The sequence below is a fragment of the Ambystoma mexicanum genome, chromosome 10 (genome assembly GCF_040938575.1).
Source record: "Ambystoma mexicanum isolate Mex_15411 chromosome 10, UKY_AmexF1_1, whole genome shotgun sequence".
Lineage (NCBI taxonomy): Eukaryota > Metazoa > Chordata > Amphibia > Caudata > Ambystomatidae > Ambystoma > Ambystoma mexicanum.
Genome location: NC_090932.1, coordinates 1,399,259,257 through 1,399,277,794, shown reverse-complemented (window position 1 = coordinate 1,399,277,794; position 18,538 = coordinate 1,399,259,257). Strand labels below are relative to the sequence as shown.

At 46.1% G+C, this 18,538-nt stretch overlaps 1 protein-coding gene across 3 annotated transcripts in view; it reads left to right on the top strand.

Moving 5' to 3' along the window:
- Positions 1 to 18,538, top strand: part of UBE3B (ubiquitin protein ligase E3B) — a 2,019,282-nt gene that overhangs the window by 1,076,570 nt on the left and 924,174 nt on the right. For all 3 annotated transcript variants that reach the window (XM_069619417.1, XM_069619418.1, XM_069619419.1), the window contains exon 18: positions 6,763 to 6,862. In XM_069619417.1, the coding sequence (XP_069475518.1) occupies positions 6,763 to 6,862 (100 nt within the window). The remainder of the gene's footprint in view (positions 1 to 6,762; positions 6,863 to 18,538) is intronic.

The following is an 18,538-nucleotide window of genomic DNA, read 5'->3' as shown; positions in this document are numbered from 1 at the left end:
TCTCACAAGTAATTACAAAAGAACTTCAATTTCAATTAAAGCGCACCAAACATACATTGAGTTTTGGGAGCAGCAAGATAACGCACACACAGATGCAAAAAATGAATGGGCAAAATTGTGCTGCTAATGATAGTGGTGCTGCCTAAAATAATATTACTTCCTCAACCTGCCTACAGTGATGAGCAGTGCATTTTTTGGTTCTTTAAATAAGATGGTCACAACTTTTTTATGGAGTCTGAGGACTGTGCACATGAAAACAAATGAAATGTCTAAACCCTACTTGTTGGGGGACTAGCTATATTATCTGGTGGCCCAAACTAGATGTGCCATGTTCTCGGGGGCTGACTATGCGGAATTCCAACATGTTACAATTGAGCGTAAAACTGCTGATCAAATTAATCTCGGCTCTGGCCTGATTTCTACTAATTACATGAGATCATTGCCCATTTGATACATTGAACACGTCACTTTAAACCTGGGTAGAATTAACGTGTGAACTACATCTTCAGGATCTATATCACCGGGATGTGGCTCTTTGGGAATCCTAGATATGCGTCTTACGTTAGACATGCAGTTACCTGCTTGGCTGAGAGCCTCCAAACGTTAACAAGAACCTTAAGATAAGCTTATAGATTTACTTGTAGTGCTAAGAAACTTGTCTATGACATCACCAATGTTTTATTTTTTAATGTAAATACGGTGGTAACACAGAAAAATCCTTTTCTGTGATTTCGCAGCCACATAATACATTTTCTCTGTTCTGGCAAATAAATAACAAATCAAACCCCTTAGGAAGATTCAGAGGATTTCGTTGAGAAAAATAGTTAAATGATTCTCCATTCCAAATGATTTCTGTAACATTTACTTCAGCAGATTAAAAAAGGCAGGCTTGATCAACCTGCAATCTCACTGAATCAACATATTTCACAAGTGTCAGTGATTCCCACCATCTGCAGAGTTTGCAATATCGCAAAATACTCCCAGATTTATTTTCAGTTTTCAAAAACCCACTATATCCCATCCCTGTATAGTAACTATTTGGCATACCCCACCTTGTTACCACTGTCAACATTACAATATATATCCCATAATATACTCCCTGCATGCCAGCCATAGACTAATGGACATAAAAATCGCAGATCAGCAACAGATAGCATGGATAGGGAGCTGACACTAAAGAAACACTTTTATGCAGCTCAAACCAAAACAACAAAATACATATTCCTATGCCCCACAGAGTACAGCTGCTGACAGTGCAACCAGGAATGGGACATATCATACTGAGACATTGTTTTCTATCTACTGTGAAAAACCAAAGGGTGTTTCACAACCTAGTCTCCGGGGATCCCTTACTCAGGTTGCCAGGGGAAAGACCATCGCTTTTGGATCCCGACCCTGGGGATGTAGAAGCGAGGGAGGATCACCTGGGTAGGGGGTCCTCAGGGAGTAGGGGGAGCACCCAATGGTGAGACATGGTATCCCCCTTTCCCCACAACCCATCTAACCCCTATACCTGTTTATTTAATGGGAAACTACAACTCCCATAATTCCTCCCCACTTTGTCTTGACAAAAGTACTGCACTAAGGAAGATGAGAAATAAGGAGGGATGCATTACCTCTCCGGACTTGCATTGGCCGTGTCCCTGTAATGAGGCCAGGCAGAGCCAGGCACGTAGCTCGAATAATGTACACCTGCCACTTATTAAGGCTTCCTGTGAAAATACAAGGAGGAGCGCACAGACCTACTTTGAGCGAGGCTGGGTACGAGAGCCAACAGCTCTTCTGAGGCTGATACAAACCAGGCTGTGGGAGTTAGAAGGCCAATGGGCTGATCAGCAATTGAGAGGAGCGAGAAAAAGCCAGGCAAGATGATCAAGCTATCGGGAAGCCGTGAGTCTTCGAAAAGCAGAGCTGAGCGAGCGGAAGAAAGAAACCTTCAAGGAGCCAGGAAACTGCAGAGTTGGGGGGGGAGCAGAGGAGGCGTTGGTAACGGCCTTGAGCTGCGAGGAAATGATGAGACATTGATTTAACACAACCAGTGAGTTATCGAGCACTACAAAAGTCTGGTTGATGTTCATCGGAAAGTGACTGTGATTTGAAAGTTGAAGGTTGCGCTTGTGCCGATAAAATGCGAATGAAGAAAGCAATTGTTAAGAGAGTAGCGTAGTGGTCCAGCAAAAGGAAGTCGCACATTTGAAAGTTTCTGTGAAATGTTATGAAATGTTGAATAGATATTATATGCAGAGATCGAAGGAGAGAAAGTTAAATAAGAGGAAAATTAAATATGTGAAATATGAAACACGTCAAGAGGGCAAAAGTGAAATATAAAGAACTTTGGAAAAGGCAATTGAAAGAGTATAAGAACTACAAGTACCAAGAGGCATTGGTGCTGCGAGAGAAGATTGTGAATTGAAGGAATATGGAAAGAGAGGTCGAACTGGTCATGCAGAGGTCTATGTAAATTACTTGCCATTTTGAAAGTCTTCAACAGTGCAAGATCTTACATAAAACGTTGGGAAGCGAACCCCCACAAAGAACCAGACAGACTTGAGCCCAGCAGAGGGAAGCCTGTGCAGAACAGTAAGAAAATGTGTGATAACGTGAAACCAGACAAGGACTCCCACTCCCATTCCCAGGGACACTTTCTGCATATATGGAACTGCCTTGTAACAAAAACAATGGGCCTCATTACACGGATGGCGGTAAGGATTTACCGGTACCGGTAAATCCTTACCGCCTTACTATGAGGTCCCTTTGCAGGTTGGGGGATTTAACGCCTGCTTTTTGCAGGCGTTAAAAACCAACCCGCAAAGGGACCCAGGGAGCTAATTGCGGTACCGCAATTACCGCCTTCCCCATTCCCATTGAGCCTTATGGGGCAAAAATGGGAATGGGGAAGGGCAATGGTGGAAGGGGGAATTACCGCCCCGCCAACCTTGGAATGGGGCGGTAATTCCCCTTTCCGCCAAGGCAGTGCCGGTATTTTAACGGCATGAACCATGGCGCTAAAGGCACCATGGTTCTCCGCCATCCGTGTAATGAGGCCCAATGTGTCTTAATCCTATTTTGATGCAGACAGTGCTGGCTCAAGCAAGCCATGGGACCAAGAGGGGCATACCCCTTTAAGGACAAATCACTATGAAAGTAGAACGAGAAAGCCCAAAAGAAGGAGAGTGAACAGTATGCAGGGAAAGCCCTCTTGCATTGGAGCACCTTGGAGAGGCAGAGCCAAGCAAGGCAGCGGAGCCTGCATTACTGGGAAGCGGAGTAGCCCCATCTGAGATGCCGGTGGGCTGGAGAGGTGGACAACAGGGAAGCCGTTGACCGAGCGGATCAGCAAGCACCGTCCAAAGTGTTGGTGTGAACACAGACATTTCGTGGTGGGCCAGGTTCCTGTACAACAACGCAGAGAGCAACAGGGCTGAGAGCGGCACCAGCTCTCAGCGACCGCTGTACAGTGAAGGCAGCAGCCGATAAGTATGCCGGACTAGGGGCGAGCGAGAAGCCAGACTGGAGAGATGCGAGTGAGAAACCAAAACGAACAAATGGTTGAGAGTGCCGACCAAGGATCCCGACCAAGTGCCAGACCCTGCAAGTATAATTCCGAGGAAACAGGTGCTGGGGTATGCTGGAGTGGCGGGAGGCTGCCGGAAACACTCCTAATACCGAGTTGGGATAAGTCATAAGTTTGATAAAGGAAATAGAAAGCCAAGTCATTGAGACATCAGAGGAAATATTCACGAATAATGAGTGTGAAGTATTAACTAAGAGGAGAAATACTCTTGGTTTAGAAGCACCCCGGAGAGAACTGAAGGAAAGGTGCCTGAAGACAAGTGGATAAGCGACTTAATAAAGAATGTTAAGGCACAGAGTGTAATAAGTGTTGAGTGAAATAAAACAAGACAGACAGGATATAGTGGTATACAGTGATTTCAACGAATTGACAATAACAAATCACTTTTATAACAAACCCTAAATAATGAAAAAATATTGCGTTTTTTTGTTACACGTATATATGGGGGGTGGAGTAAGGAATTGAAACAGGTGGGGAGGGGGTTGGTTGGTGTAATAAAGCTGGGGAAATTGGAGGGGCTGCGGGAGGCCCCTTAAATTGAAAAACAAAAAATATATTTTTAATTTGTTATAAAAGTATTTGTTGATTCGTTAACATCACACGAAACCGATATAATAAAGAACATCTCAAAGTTTATCAAAGGCTTGAACCATATACCATAAGAGGAAGAAGATGGAGAGCATTTGTGCCAAACATTAAGGACAAGAGTCATGTGAATTGGAGCCTAAGGTATAGTGACTGTTGGAAAGAGTTACAGGAACTCATAGATCAGATCCACCGGTCTTATTTCAAGAAAGAACCCTAAAGTGACCCATTGTGGAAGAGATACATTTGTGTTTGCAAGTACATTGTTAAAAGCAGAAACCCTGAGAATAAGCCACAAGACAAAAAGGCAAAGGGGAGGATACATAATGAGAGACATTCGTCTGGCCCAGTTTAGTTATCGGTTATTAGCAGAAGGGATAGATAGAGATAAGTTTGGACAGAGGACATTTCCGTTACTGACTTCCTGACGACAGACAAGCACCTTTAGCTTAGTTAGTGAGCAGGGAACTAGTCTCGGGCGGATATCTTAGGGGCAACGTGCTCGCCTTGGAAGCAAGATAACACAGAGCAACACAGGTTCGATCCCTGGGTCCGCGCTTAAAAAACCTCTGGGTATTACGTGCGTTATAAATAACCTATCATATCATAGACGGTGTGGATGGAACAGAGGGTGTGGATGGAACAGACGGAGCGGATGGAACAGACGGAGCGGATGGAACAGACGGAGTGGATGGAACAGACAGAGGGATGGAACAGACGGAGTGGATGGAACAGACAGAGGGATGGAACAGACGGTGCGGATGGATCAGATGGTGCGGATGGATCAGATGGTGCGGATGGAACAGATGGAACATATGGTGTAGATGGAACAGATGGCGTGGATGGTCCATGTCTTCACTCAAAAAGTATATGGGAACTGAATCCTTAGTTTGAAGTACTTTAATTTAGTTTCAGAAACATGCCAGTACTGCCATCCTAATGGGTTTGGTAACTATCACACAGGTTAATTAATTTTAAATGAAGGTATGTGCAAAGGAAATGTTATGCTGTTTGTATGTAGAAAATAGAGGTGGCATGTAACTTATTATGCCTAGCTAGTAGTTAGCAACTTGACAATTTTACCTCTGGTTCTAATATGTATCTGGGACATGGATTCTAAAGTTCAGTTGGCATGGTTAGGAAAGAATAATAACCCAAATATGAAATCATTGTGTAACACAAATATGTTTAAACGACTTGAGTTACATAAAGCACTATTTCTCCCTCGTCCTCCCTTGTGCCTCTGGGAAGTGTCCTATACACGGACGCATGCCTCATCAAGGGTCTACGCAAATACGACCGCATCACCCCGGCCCTCGTCAACCTTCACTGGCTCCCACTGCACGCACAAATCACCATCAAGTCTTGTTGCTTCATCTATAAGGCAGTCGCCCTCAAGTCACCCCGCTACTTAGCAGAGAAACTCATCATCTCCGGCGGACAGCGCACCACCAGAAGCCAGAACACATGCAGACTTGAAATCCGCTGCTGCCAAAATCAAAGGACCAGAAAACAAACCTTCTCTGCCTACTCTCCAAGACTGTGGAACATCCTCCCCATCAGCATCAGACTCGCCCCCATGCTTCTATAATTCAGAAAAGAACTCAAGACCCACCTCTTCAGGGAATCTCTCTTTCTTAACACCTGGCCTTCACATCGCCCCTTGCACCACCTGACTCTGTAGACGCTGGCCACCACCTCTGCTCCCTGCCACCCTGTACAGCTGTACCCCTCCTCTGTGCCCCACTGTATCCTACCCGTCCACTGTATAGCTGGTCTGTTACCTCTGAAAAGCGCTATGTATCTGTATTTTTGTATATCCAATAAAGCGCTCCATTGCTTCTCGAAGCTAGGTCCGTGCTCAGTATATACCATAATAATAATAATAATAATAATAATTTCTTATTTGCCAGGAGTCAATTATCACAAGCTGATTGCTAGTGACGAGTAGAAAGGTTGAGGCCTGTTAGTACCCCTCTGGTTCTTCGCTGCATCAAACAGGACTGTCCAACGTGGTGTTTGTGGTGACATCGGCTCATCCAGTAACATTGTTAAATCTGTTAGCCCCTTCAGCATTAGTATTTTATTGAGAGCTTCTCCTAAACCTACTGCATTAATTCTTTGCCTAAATCAGTACTTGCATGAATGTCGTGTAGTATCTGACCCTTGAAGAACAAAGAGAAAAGAGAGATGAGTCAAGGCTACCCCTCCCTTAAACGCACATGTTGAAATGTCCACCTTAAAATTAATGTGCACATTTAATTCAGAATACATTTTGTTTTAACAGTACTTGAGCTTGTTAGTTTGATCATGATTGGCTGAGGAAAGCACATCCTAGCCCACTGTAGGTTGCTAGCACTACCTGTGCGTTTAAGGGAGTGGTAGCCTTGACTCCTCTCTTTTTTCTTTGAACTGATAAAACCCTCAAGAGTCAGGCCCCCCGTAAACAGAAAAGAGGCTATTCACCCATTATTTTTTTATTGTATCTGACCTTTGTCCATCAGCACTACTAATCATAACCAATGTGACCCACCCATAGGTAGTTTGGACTCTGGAATTTTAAAATATTGTTTTGAATATATGTCTGTTTGTCTTTATTTCAGGGATCTGAAACCTAGTGTGCTTTTTCAGGAATTGGAAAAAGACAAGAAGCGAGCACAGTTGCTCCTACAATACATTCCGCATGTTATCCCTCATAAAAACGTGAGTAATTGCACATGTCAAATCTGCCAGTTTCATTCCTCTTTAGTTATGAATTGTCTTCATAGCAGCAGGATATGGTTAGTGACTTGAAATTGATTCTACCCGTGTATTATCATCCTGAGACCATCCCTAAACTGTTGCATAGAAATCATCTCTCTAAAAGCAACTAGCGCACAGATGCCCCGGATTCGGAGCGCTCTACAAATGCTAAATAAATAAAAATAAATAGTTATGCCAAATGTGTCTGCTGCCAGCACAGTTTTGTATTAAAGAAGGATCCCCATGGAGACCACCAGGGGGCGCAGGCGAAATGGAAGCCTGAATGCTCGCCTCCTCGAGAACCTTCAAGGAATGGCGAAGAACTGAAGACGTGCCCAGCCCGCGAGCAGTTCCGAAACGCAATTAAGGAAGGGGAAGGAATCAGCAGCCACCCGTCCAAAACCCGAGAAAAATCGGAGCAGGATTCATAGAAAACAAACCTTTGACAGCCGAGCCGCCAGCAGCCAGGGCCCAGCGGTAAAACTTGGCCCTGCGTAAGCACAGTGACACAAGCATAACGCCGGGTGGCGCAGCCCAAGAATCACAAGAGGCCGTGAGAAAGCAGCGGCTTTTCCAGAGGAGTGATAAAAAACAGCAAGCTGTGACACCCCTGCGGTACCTGAAGGAGCAGGGCTCTTGGAGGATCGAGCGCTGGGAAATCAGCGGTACCAGGCGGCGCAGCCCCACTACGCGGGGTAAGGGGCGAGAAACACCTAGAATGCCTTCGCAATAGCAGAGCGCCTCGCTCCACTCATTAGACTTACTTCCTGTAAACCAGCAGAGCGCCCTTCCCGAGACCGGACAAGTAAATAAAGCTGAGTCAAACCATGGAAGCAGAGTAACAACGTGGGTTGAAGTGGCCCAGCACATCGGAGGGGCTGTGAGAGAGCTACAACCTCACCACAGACTTGCCCAGGCAAAGTGAACCACATCGCTCTGGTCGAGCATGAAGGAGCCGGTGTTAGGAAGCCAACAGACCTTGACGGCCCAGACCCGACACAATAAGGGAGGAGGAAGATGCACCTCGGGTGTTGACTGCACCAGCGGAGCGCCCTAGCCCAAAAGCTGCAACGTGCCGCATACGCTAACAGAGCACAGGACACCCGCGGAACTCTACCCTGCGCAGCGACGAAACCGGTCTTGAGAGAGGTGAGGGAGGGCGCATAAAGAAAAGGCAAGCCCGGCAAGATAGGCCGCCCGCCTCCCACACTGCACAGGACAGAATCACCGCCGCACACCATAAAGACATACGCTCCCACAAAGCTGTGCCAGGCCTAAGAGAAGGAGATCACCCAGTCACACTAGCTCAGTCCTTCAGGCACCGGCAATAGATATTAGCCCCAGCAGACCTGGTACAAGGAAAAAGAAGGGTGTGCATGGGCCACTTGAAAGAAGACCCGACCCACCAGCTCCCCAACACAGACAGCAGCGTCAAGAGTCCATGGGTTCAAGACAACTGATGTAGAAGTCCCCTCACCCACCCTCTTGTGGAAGACAGCAGAGACCAGCACCTGTAAGCTACCTCCCCACATTGCCCCCCCCCCAGGAAATTAGACAGGCAGCAGCTAGGAAATCAGGCTTGGCATCACCAACCCGTGTGGGCAACGGTGAGACAAGGACCACAGTTAAATCAGAGGCCCCCTTTGGTGTGAGCAGGGACATCTCGTGAGGGAAGCAGCACACAAGGGCATATTAATGGTCAGAGCGAGGGAAGCCTGAGTCGCGACCCTGCATGCAGCCCACCACAGCGGCCTCCTCGGTTGGAGAAACTACAAAAATACAGGCGAGAATACACACAAATGGCCGCTCCCGTCCACCAAGAGACCCCGTTGATTCCGGGAGGAGATCAAGAACTGTCTACCAAAGCGGACATCCGCCTCCTATTCAAAGAAATATGAGCCTTCAAAACGAGCATGACCACAACGGTCAGCGTCCTACAGGATAAAATCCATAAGATTGAAGAAAAAGTGGAGGCCCTGGAGAACTATCAGCAGTCAGCAGACATAGTGGAAATGAGAACCGAAGGCCAATTTCAAGAACTGGAGCAGAAAAATCGAGACTTGGAAGCAAAGGTCGATGACCTAGAAAATAGAGAACGCAGAGAGAACGTCCGAATACAAGGCCTGAAAGAGACTCCTGGTGAGACGCAGGCCACTCTTGAAAGGTGGGTCAGAGACCTCATCACTTCTATCCTCCCTACTCCGATCACACCCCAACTAGAGTTCGAAAGGGTCCATAGGGCGGGTGGCCCGCCAGGAGGCCCCAGGTCGGTGCTGGCAAGATGCCACCATTATAGACATAAAGTGGAGATCCTCCAAAACGCGAGGGAACTGGACACTATCGACTTTGAGGATTCCAGGGTCAAAATCTTTCAAGATCTATCAGCGGCTACCCTTGCGCAAAGAAGAGCATGTCGCCCCCTCTCTGCTTGGCTGCGAGATAAAGGAATTAGGTACAGGTGGAACCACCCATTCGCGTTGGTCTTCACACACGAAAATGAGGAGTTCAGAGTTACTTTGGGGGAAGAAGCTGAAGGTGTACTTAAGGGTATGCAAACAGACCCGCAAAGAGAGGAAGGAGAGGAAGCACCGTCTTCGTCGCAATCAGAGCGGGCACAAGCTGGTCCTTGGAGACAAAAGAGCAAGCCCAGAGGCGGCAGAAAACAAGAGACTAAACACCCCATGACTGCGAAAATAAGAAGAAAGATATCATTGAACGCTCAGTATTACCCAGAGCAGCAGTCGGGCTGGGCACCGAAACCAGTAGACATTACGCACTCGCTAATATATAGCAGTATCGAGAAGTAGTAGGCTAGAAGGTTCTGAGGGCGAACTTGGGGCATCTCCACTGTTATGGAGGGAATGTATTCACCTCTCACTGTTTTCATTTTTTCCTTTTCACTCTTCATACTTCTTAGGGGTTAGGGTGGGGGTGGGCTACACAGGGCCTGTCTAGTCAGTAGAGACCATGGAATTCGAAGCAATGCATCTGAGTATTTCAAGAACATGGCTTCCAAACAAGGACATCGAGGCTCAGGCAACAACTTATAACATTAACGTTGATGGGGGGTAAAGCAATCAGAGTGGGGTCACTAAATGTAAAAGGGCTAAACTCACCGCAGAAAAGATCTATATCAAGGCAGACTTTCCACCAAGCTAAACTAGACATCCTGTTTGTCCGGGAGGAATTTGACATAAAGGGGGGCACCATAGTGGGGTCGCTATGGCCTTCTGGACCAGAGAAGAAGGGGGGGTGTGGGTATACTATATCGCTCCACCATGGGTTTCCGCATCACACGTGTCCGTAGAGATCTAAGTGGAGCATTTCTAATAATACAGGGTGTGCTGGAGTCCACCTCAGTAACACTGTGCTCAGCATACACCCCAAACGTGCAGCAACTAACTTATAGCAAAAACCTATTAGCTGTCCTGGAAGGTGAAAGAGTGGGCCCTCTCATTTGCAGGGGAGATTTCAACCAAATTAAGGCCTCATACTTAAATTGGCGATCATTCTGCCCTAGCGATCATCCCCCCAGATAATTCACTGTTTCAAGCTTTAATTTCAGAGCACCACATTATAGATCATTGGCGTGTCACACACCCAACCAGAAAAGCATACACATTCTACTAGCAACCCCACCAAACCTTTACGCAAATTGACTATGTATTATTAGACTCTAACCTGGAACATCTGATCTCTAAAGCAGACATAGAAATAGTGGGATGGTCAGACCATGATATGGTTACAGTCGACCTGATCCTAGGTGGCCAAAGACCGACTGGGGGGGGTTGATGGACGTGTAATGACACGCTGTTCAAAGACAAACTGTTTCTAGAAGGCCTGAATGAGGAAATATGCGATTTCTTCATAAGAAAGGACACTGGCGTCACCTTCGTTCTCACGGTTTGGGAAGCGGAAAAAGCCACCATTCGAGGACTCATAAAAGTGCAAGGCGCCTCAGTCAAAAGACTGAAATTGCTGGAAGAAACCTTGGTCAAGCAACTAATAGTTAAAAAAGAACGAACCCTGATAGAAGAAAAGGGAGAATCATCAGATGCTAGAGCAGAAATCAAAGCCCTCAGACAGGAATTGAGGGATATCTGGATGGGCAAAGCTCTGACCTGCCTCAAGTTTACTAAACAGAAATACTTCGAAAGGGGGGGGAACAAGCCTACACATTGCTAGCAGCGAGACTCCGAAAGGAAAGAGCGGACAGAGCAGTTTTTAAGGTGAAGTCCTCCTCCAATTTGATTCTAACGAACCCGGCAGACATTGCGACACGGTTTGCTCAATTTTATGAACATCTCTATGCCGCCGACATACCACCATCCCCTAAAAGCACTGCAGAATTCACATCTAGAGTGGAGTTCCCTCCCCTTTCAAATGCAGATAGGGACCAACTAAACGGCTCTATCACCACGGAAGAGGTTGACTGTGCCATTGGCTCTCTGAAAGCAGGCTCAGCACCTGGTGCGGATGGCTTCACTCCAGCCTTCTATAAGAGGTTCAAGGGCGCTCTAACTCCATTCCTCACGCTGCTCTTTAACTGCATAATGGAATCTGGCATGGCCCCTCCGTCCTTCACGTAAGCTAGAATAGTAGTCCTCCCAAAAGCCAAAAGAAGGGAAAGATAAATCAGAATGCGGCTCCTACCGGCTGATCTCGCTGTTAAACGTCGATGCTAAGGTGTATGCCAGCATCCTGGCTAAACGACTACGTAGGGTCTTACCCCAACTGATCCACAGCAACTAGGAGCGATACGTCTTAAACCGTCAAGGTGCAGATAATGTCCATAAGACACTAGATCTCATGGCCCTCATTCCCGCTCCAGAGATAGAACCCACGTTGGACCAAAACTAGGTATTAAGAAAAATCTGAGATTTTTCTTTTTTTTAAATATATTTTTATTGGTTCAAATACAAACAATTTTCATCAATCCAGCACTGTCAAATCACATGTGTATAGAAAAAAAACAGTTTTGTTTTTTGTTTTTCACCCCCCTCCCACTGCCTGTCCAACAACACCCTTCACCACAGCCGCTTTTACGGGCATCTCCTGAACATCATCTTGTGAGGAACCTCGCTCCTCCGAGTCATCCACTCTGCTCTCAAACAGAGACGCTATTAGATGTCTCCAACGTATCAATGCTTGCGCCTCTTCCTCCCCTCCTCTATTCGAGGCCTCCTGCCACGCAGTTGTTTCGCCGTTCACCCATTTCCAGAGATCTTGCCACCAGGCCTCCGCACTTGGTCTATTCTTCGCTTGCCAACTCATGGCAATTCTGCATTTGGCTAGTATGTTTGCCAAATCTTGAAGCTTGGTTACATGTTTGAGGTTACGCTGTCTAGGGAACCCTCCAAGCATCCCCGCCCATAGGGAATCTATATCAAGCGTTTTCTCCTTTCCGGCTAGTAGGTGTGCCACTTCCTCCCAAAATCTCCTAACCTCTGGGCATACCCAAAACATATGCGCCATTCCGGCATTCACTTCTCCACATTTCAGGCACGACTGCGGCCCTGCATCCTTAAACCCAGCTATCCTCACAGGGGTCACAAACAGCTGAATTTGTTGTAACCTCACGTTCCTAGAAACTTTTTTATGATACCCTTGTATACTGTGCCACAACGCGACTCCGATCAACTCTCCTCCTTCTTCTTCCCAATCGCACCTCACCTTAACCACTTCCTTCCCAACCCGGGTCATCACCAGTTCGTATATTCGGGAGACCTCATGTCCACCTTCCGTCACATCCCAGAATGTTTCCTTCACAGTATCTGGCTGCTATGTCATAGCCGAATCCGTCCACTCCCTCTTGATTGACTTAAGTAACCTGGCGTACGTAATGTATTGACCTCGGTGTAATCCAGAGTCTCTTATCAATTCCTCAAATGGTATCGCGGCACCTTCTTGCCATACATCTCCCAGTGTTGCTATACCCACAGTCTCCCCTAAGTGTCTTCCACATTTGTAAGTCAATTTCTTCCAGCGCCACCAACGGTATCTGTGCGGAGCATGGCTTCGGATTAGCCAGTAGCCGGCAGGTCCTTTGCCAGACATTTTTACCATTTTCCAACAATACAGACCCTCCTCTCCTTCTGTCAGTTGGCAACCATACCCATTCTTTCAAAAAATAAGGGCCACACTCTGCCCCAAGCAACCTGGATCCAGACGTGGACTCAACCGCCAGCCATCTTGTCACGTATTGGAGTTGGCCAGCCAGGAAATACACCTAAAAATTAGGCAGTCTGACCCCTCCCAGTTCGTACAGGTTCTGTAATTTCCACAGCGCAATCCTGTTTCTACCATTACGCCATATAAACCCTCTACACATGCTGTGTATATGCACAAAGAGGCGTCTCGGTATCAGGTATGGAATATGAACAAAATAGTACAATAACCTGGGTAGTACAACCATTTTCAGCAGAGCCACTCTCCCCATCATGGTCAATGGTAGCTTGGCCCAAAATATCATGCTGTTTTTAATGTTAGCCACTGCTCTAACTGTATTATGCCTATACTCTGCCTCAACCTTATGGTAGATGGCACCACCTAAGTATCTAAACGTATCAGTCAACCACCAATCTGTAATATGGGGAGCTTGTCCACCGGTTATTCCCACGTACCTGCCCAGAGGGAATATGCTGGATTTACTGGGGTTAACAGTAATACCTGACAACTTTGCATACTGTTCCATTACTTCTAGAACATACTGCAGGTCCTTCTCAGGGTATTGTAGATATAGCAGCATATCATCCGCGTACATCGAAATTAGGTGCCTCCCCCCTTTGGTATTAATCCCGACTTTGCCTTACTGTTGCCGTAAATACACCGCCAGGGGCTCAAGTGCCAGTATAAACAGTATTGGGGACCACGGGCATCCCTGTCGGTGCCCCTGCCTAACCGCCACTGTTAAGAAATAGTTTTTCCCGTTTTGACCCGAGCCAGCGGGTCGCTGTATAGTAGCTGCACCCATTTGAGGTAGCCGGGCCCCACTCCATATTTCTGCAACACTGCAAACAACCATGGCCACTTGACCGAGTCAAATGCCTTAACAGCATCTAATGTGATTATAGCTATTTCTTGTGAGCTCTCCCCATTCTGATCTATAACATGATGCAGTCGCCTAAGATTATCAGTTATAGTTCTCCCCGGACATAACCTGTTTGGTCTGGATGAATAAGGCGATGTAGGAAGGGTTTCAGCCTATTCGCCATTACCGCCGTTAATATTTTACTATCTTGGTTAAGGATCGAGAGCGGCCTGTAGGACCCACACTCTTCCTCCTGTTTGTTAGGCTTCAGCAGTGGAATAATTATTGCTTCCCGGAGAGAAGCTGGTAACCCACCGACCTCAAACGCCTCATTTAACATGGCTACCAGGGGAGGGAGCAGCTCCCTCAGGAATGCTTTATAAAACTCACTTGGTAGGCCATCTGCTCCCGGGGCTTTACTAGTGAGAAAAATCTGAGATTATGTAGATTATGTGGAATGATAAACATTGAGACTGCAAAACATTTGATTTGCTATTGTGAAAGTCTCAATCAGTTGCGGGAAAAATATTTGACAAGATATAAGAACTCCTATTTAGAGGAATAGACATGAATAGACATGAAAATATTTGACAAGATATAAGAACTCCTATTTAGAGGAATAGACATGACTCCTATTCACAGACATGATGAAATGTTATAAACTGATTTTAAACATTTTAAAAGAGTTATCTGATGGGATTTATGTATGTTAATATGACTGTTTAGAATTGTGTTAGAAATGGAAAGAAAATTGTGTTTTATATATGTAAAGTCTGTTACGGCTATGAACATATTATTAATAAATAAATAAAATGCCTAGGCACATGGTGTGCTTGAAGACCATTAACACTTAAAAACTCCTTCTCTGCTACGATAAATCAGTTAGTGCCCTTAGAAATAACAGGTTCCAAGAAAATACCTTTTGCAGGCAGGCAGAAGTCTTTAAAGTAATACAACAAGTATTTGCAAAGCCAACAGGTTAGTAAAATGAACCAGTGATGAAAGGAAAAAAAGAGAGGTTCAAAATACTACGACTGCAAGGGAAGCCCAAAAGGTTCTTTGGGCAGAACTCCACCAATCACGACCAGGCAAGCTCGTAGTAGGGTTGGGACTTTGTACCTGTTCAACCCAATGGCACAATGGGGAGATGAAAACAGTTGCGCAGGCTCGGCTCTCTTACTCTGATTCCACTGGAAACCAACACCGCATTTCCTAGATTCACTGGGCCCATTTACTTTGATCATTGGTTTGGATGCATTGATTCCAGGGGCCGCAACTTCAGTGGGTGTTACCGGCATTGGGTTTTTATCCGGCTAGGCGAGGGTTCTGAACTGATGATACAGCTCCTGATTCTTTTGCGGATGGACATCCCAGACAGACCATCACATGTCCTACAGCAACAGAAGAATCTCCAAGAAAAAATTGAAGCAGGCAGCAGTGAAGAACATCAGACTCAGACCCTGGCAGGCGACTCACGTCGTGAAGACAAATAACCTGCCCCAAAAGGGCCTCTCTTCAAGATGGAGAGCGTCAGGAGAATGACCTACGAAATCCCAAGCCAAAAATCAGAACAGAGACCAATGCACAGCAGATTCTCTGGAGGGATGTTGTCATCCCACAGGTTGGTTCTCGGACACTTCTGAAGGCTTCAGAGGGCAGGATCAGTGTGCAGGTGGACTTGTTTGTCAAAGCACTGATGAGGGTCTTCAAGAGATTGCTCCAGAGAGATAGGACTTCACCAGGACTTATCTCAATGTCTTCAGCAGTCCTCCGGTCTTCTTTGGGCTGCAACTCTCCATTGGGGTATTTGCTTTAAATGACAATCTGAAGAATGGCTGCTAGAACGCTTCAATGAATATGTATGCACCATTATGTATGAAGAACTGCCAGTTTGTATATATTCAGCAGTTTTCCCACATACTATGCAATTCTGTGAGTATTTATACCGTGCACTTCACCACCTTAGTTGTCGTAAGCACATAGCTTTGTCTGGAAAAAAAGCGAATTTTGACCCAGGCTAAGAAACGGACTGTAGCCTGGTGAACAGGAAACAGTGAAGATGAGCAGAAAGTGCTTGAGAGTGAAGACAGTAGACAAAACTGATGGGTATAAATTACAGTATGCTGGGAAATGCAACAAGGAATGGTTGCCGTGATGCATGTGAAGCTATTGGTGTTCTGATCCAATGAAGATATGATTACCAGAGGGAAATAAAGCTGCCCATTATTGGCGAACACATTTCTTATGGTGGCAAATACTGGTGCAATGCTGTAGTATTACTATTTTAAGTCGTGAATGTATGATGGCATTGACATGGGATCATGACTAGGAGGGGAACTGTTAATGTTTAGCCCACTGACATAAGGGTCAGAGTCACAAGTTGGTTGTGTGCAGAATGAAGGCCAGAGGACACACTAAGGAGAGTGACCGTAGGGAGTGGAGACAATCTCACCCATCCCAAGGCAAACCAGATTGGCTGATGTAGAAGAGGTGAGGATGAGCATACAGTAGGAGGAGATATGGTACTGAATGATCCATGTACTGATATGATAATCTACTATGGTGTATGTAGCAAAATAATGCATTCTGAAACAAAAGCCTTTTTAGTAGTATCTCTGTCTAGATTTGATACGTGATCCTTGATGGGTTTATTAAGGCTCTCCCCATCAATATTAGAGTACTCTGACAACTCTGTTGCTGCTACCCAAAGGAATTAGTGTTTCCCGAAAGAAGACAATTCATAACTCAGAAAGGCATAATTGTAACAAGAAAACTTTATTCAATGATCACGGAAAACATGCTCCGGTTGTTTGTTAAAACATTCCTAGATCAGCAGTTGACGAAACGTGAAAAGTTATATGCCCCATTCCGATTAAAGTAGAAAATGTGCGAGGTGTATTTGGACATAATCACCAGTGTTGCTAATAATGAATGTCCCTGCAGCAAGGCAAGAAATGCTGTGCTTTACTTAGCAGTACATCATGAGGAAATGACGCGAGAAGTCATACTGGGGAAACATTTCCAAGTGTACACTAAATATACAACTGCAAATCGAGATGTGTCTGAAATACTTGCTCTAATCCAAGCAGTTTACCTTAGTAAGGAAACGTCCATGTCTTGATTGCTTCTTTTAGATCCTGGGCATGCTAAAATTGCTCTAGTGTCCTTAAGAATGGAATTCCCTAGCATTTTCTTTTCTCAGCGTCATAGAATAAAAGCCTCCTTTTAAAAGGGTGGTACATAAACAAGCTTGCTGAGCTGCATAGTTCAATAACATTTGGAAACCAGCCATTAAAAGTCAATGTTAACCAGGCCGCGACAGGGATCTTCGAAGCGCAAACAGAGGCACGCTTCTTGGAAGTAGAAAGACGGGAGGAGGAACTGTGCCTTAAGGTAGATGACAGCGAAAACCGGGAGAGGCGGAATAACCTCTGGTTTTTTGGGCTGCAGGAGGCGGAAGGAGAATCCGCCGCTGTCCTGGAATGCAAGATACAGAAAATAATAGGAATGGTTCTGGGCTCCAAGGAGGGGGAGATGGTAACCCTGGACAGAATGTATCGTGCTGGGTCCTGACGCAGTTCCACTACAGGCACGACACATGGGTGATGTTGAGTACGGAGACTCCAGGGTGGCCATTTTTCAAGACTTGCCAGCTTACACGCTACTGAGATGTAAGAAATACGGTCCCCTCACTAAGTGGCTCCAGGAGAAGGGGGCAAAATATAGATGGGGCTACCAGTTTACACTGGTGTTTGAGGGGGAGAGATACCACCTGGTCACGGAGGAAGAAGTCAATCGCGTCAAGTACTGGTGGGGCCATGGAGTGGAGCCCTCCAAGAGGACGGCAGAAGCGAAGAGGATTGTGCTGACCCCTATGTTTCACCTTGCTCCTGGGTTTTCTCCCACACCACGGTCCTAGGGGGGGCAGGAGGGGCGGGAAGGGTGTCATTTGTTCGCTGTGTGGCTTCAAATTTGCTTGCCGATGTTGTTTGGGGTTGGTGGGAGGGGAGAAAAAGGAGGGGTTGAGTAGTGAGTTGGGACGGATCCAGGTTTTGTTGATTTTGTTAGAACGTAGACTGGGTGGTGTTATGGGTGGCAATGTGGGAATTGGGGGGTGAGGAGTACAGGAGAAGGCGGGGGGGTGCAGGAGACGGCGGGGCGATGAGTGGTGTGATCAGGGCAGAGGTCGCATCCTTGGTGGTTCAGCTGGTGTGGCCAGGATGGTTGGGACACACGGTCAAATGCGTCAGTGGGGGATAGGGTGGGGATGGGTATGAGGGAGGGGGTGTTGGGAAACATTTAATTTATGTGCACTTTTGTTTGACTTTCCTATCCTGACTTTTTCCAGTGGAGCCCAGCTTTCAGCTGAACTCCCCTCTGCTTTTGCTCACTTGTTATGGGGAAACTGACACGTCCTTCAGACTATCAGTACTGGAAAAGTATGTTTTTTCTTGGTAACTTTTTAACAGTGCACAATGTACCTTCTAGTACCATGCGCTGGGGTCCTTTTTGTTTTATGGCCCGAGACACCCTCGAAGGATTTTTTGGTGATTGTACGAGTGTGCCTGGGATGAACTGGTGGCAGCATTTACTTTTTATAATGTTTT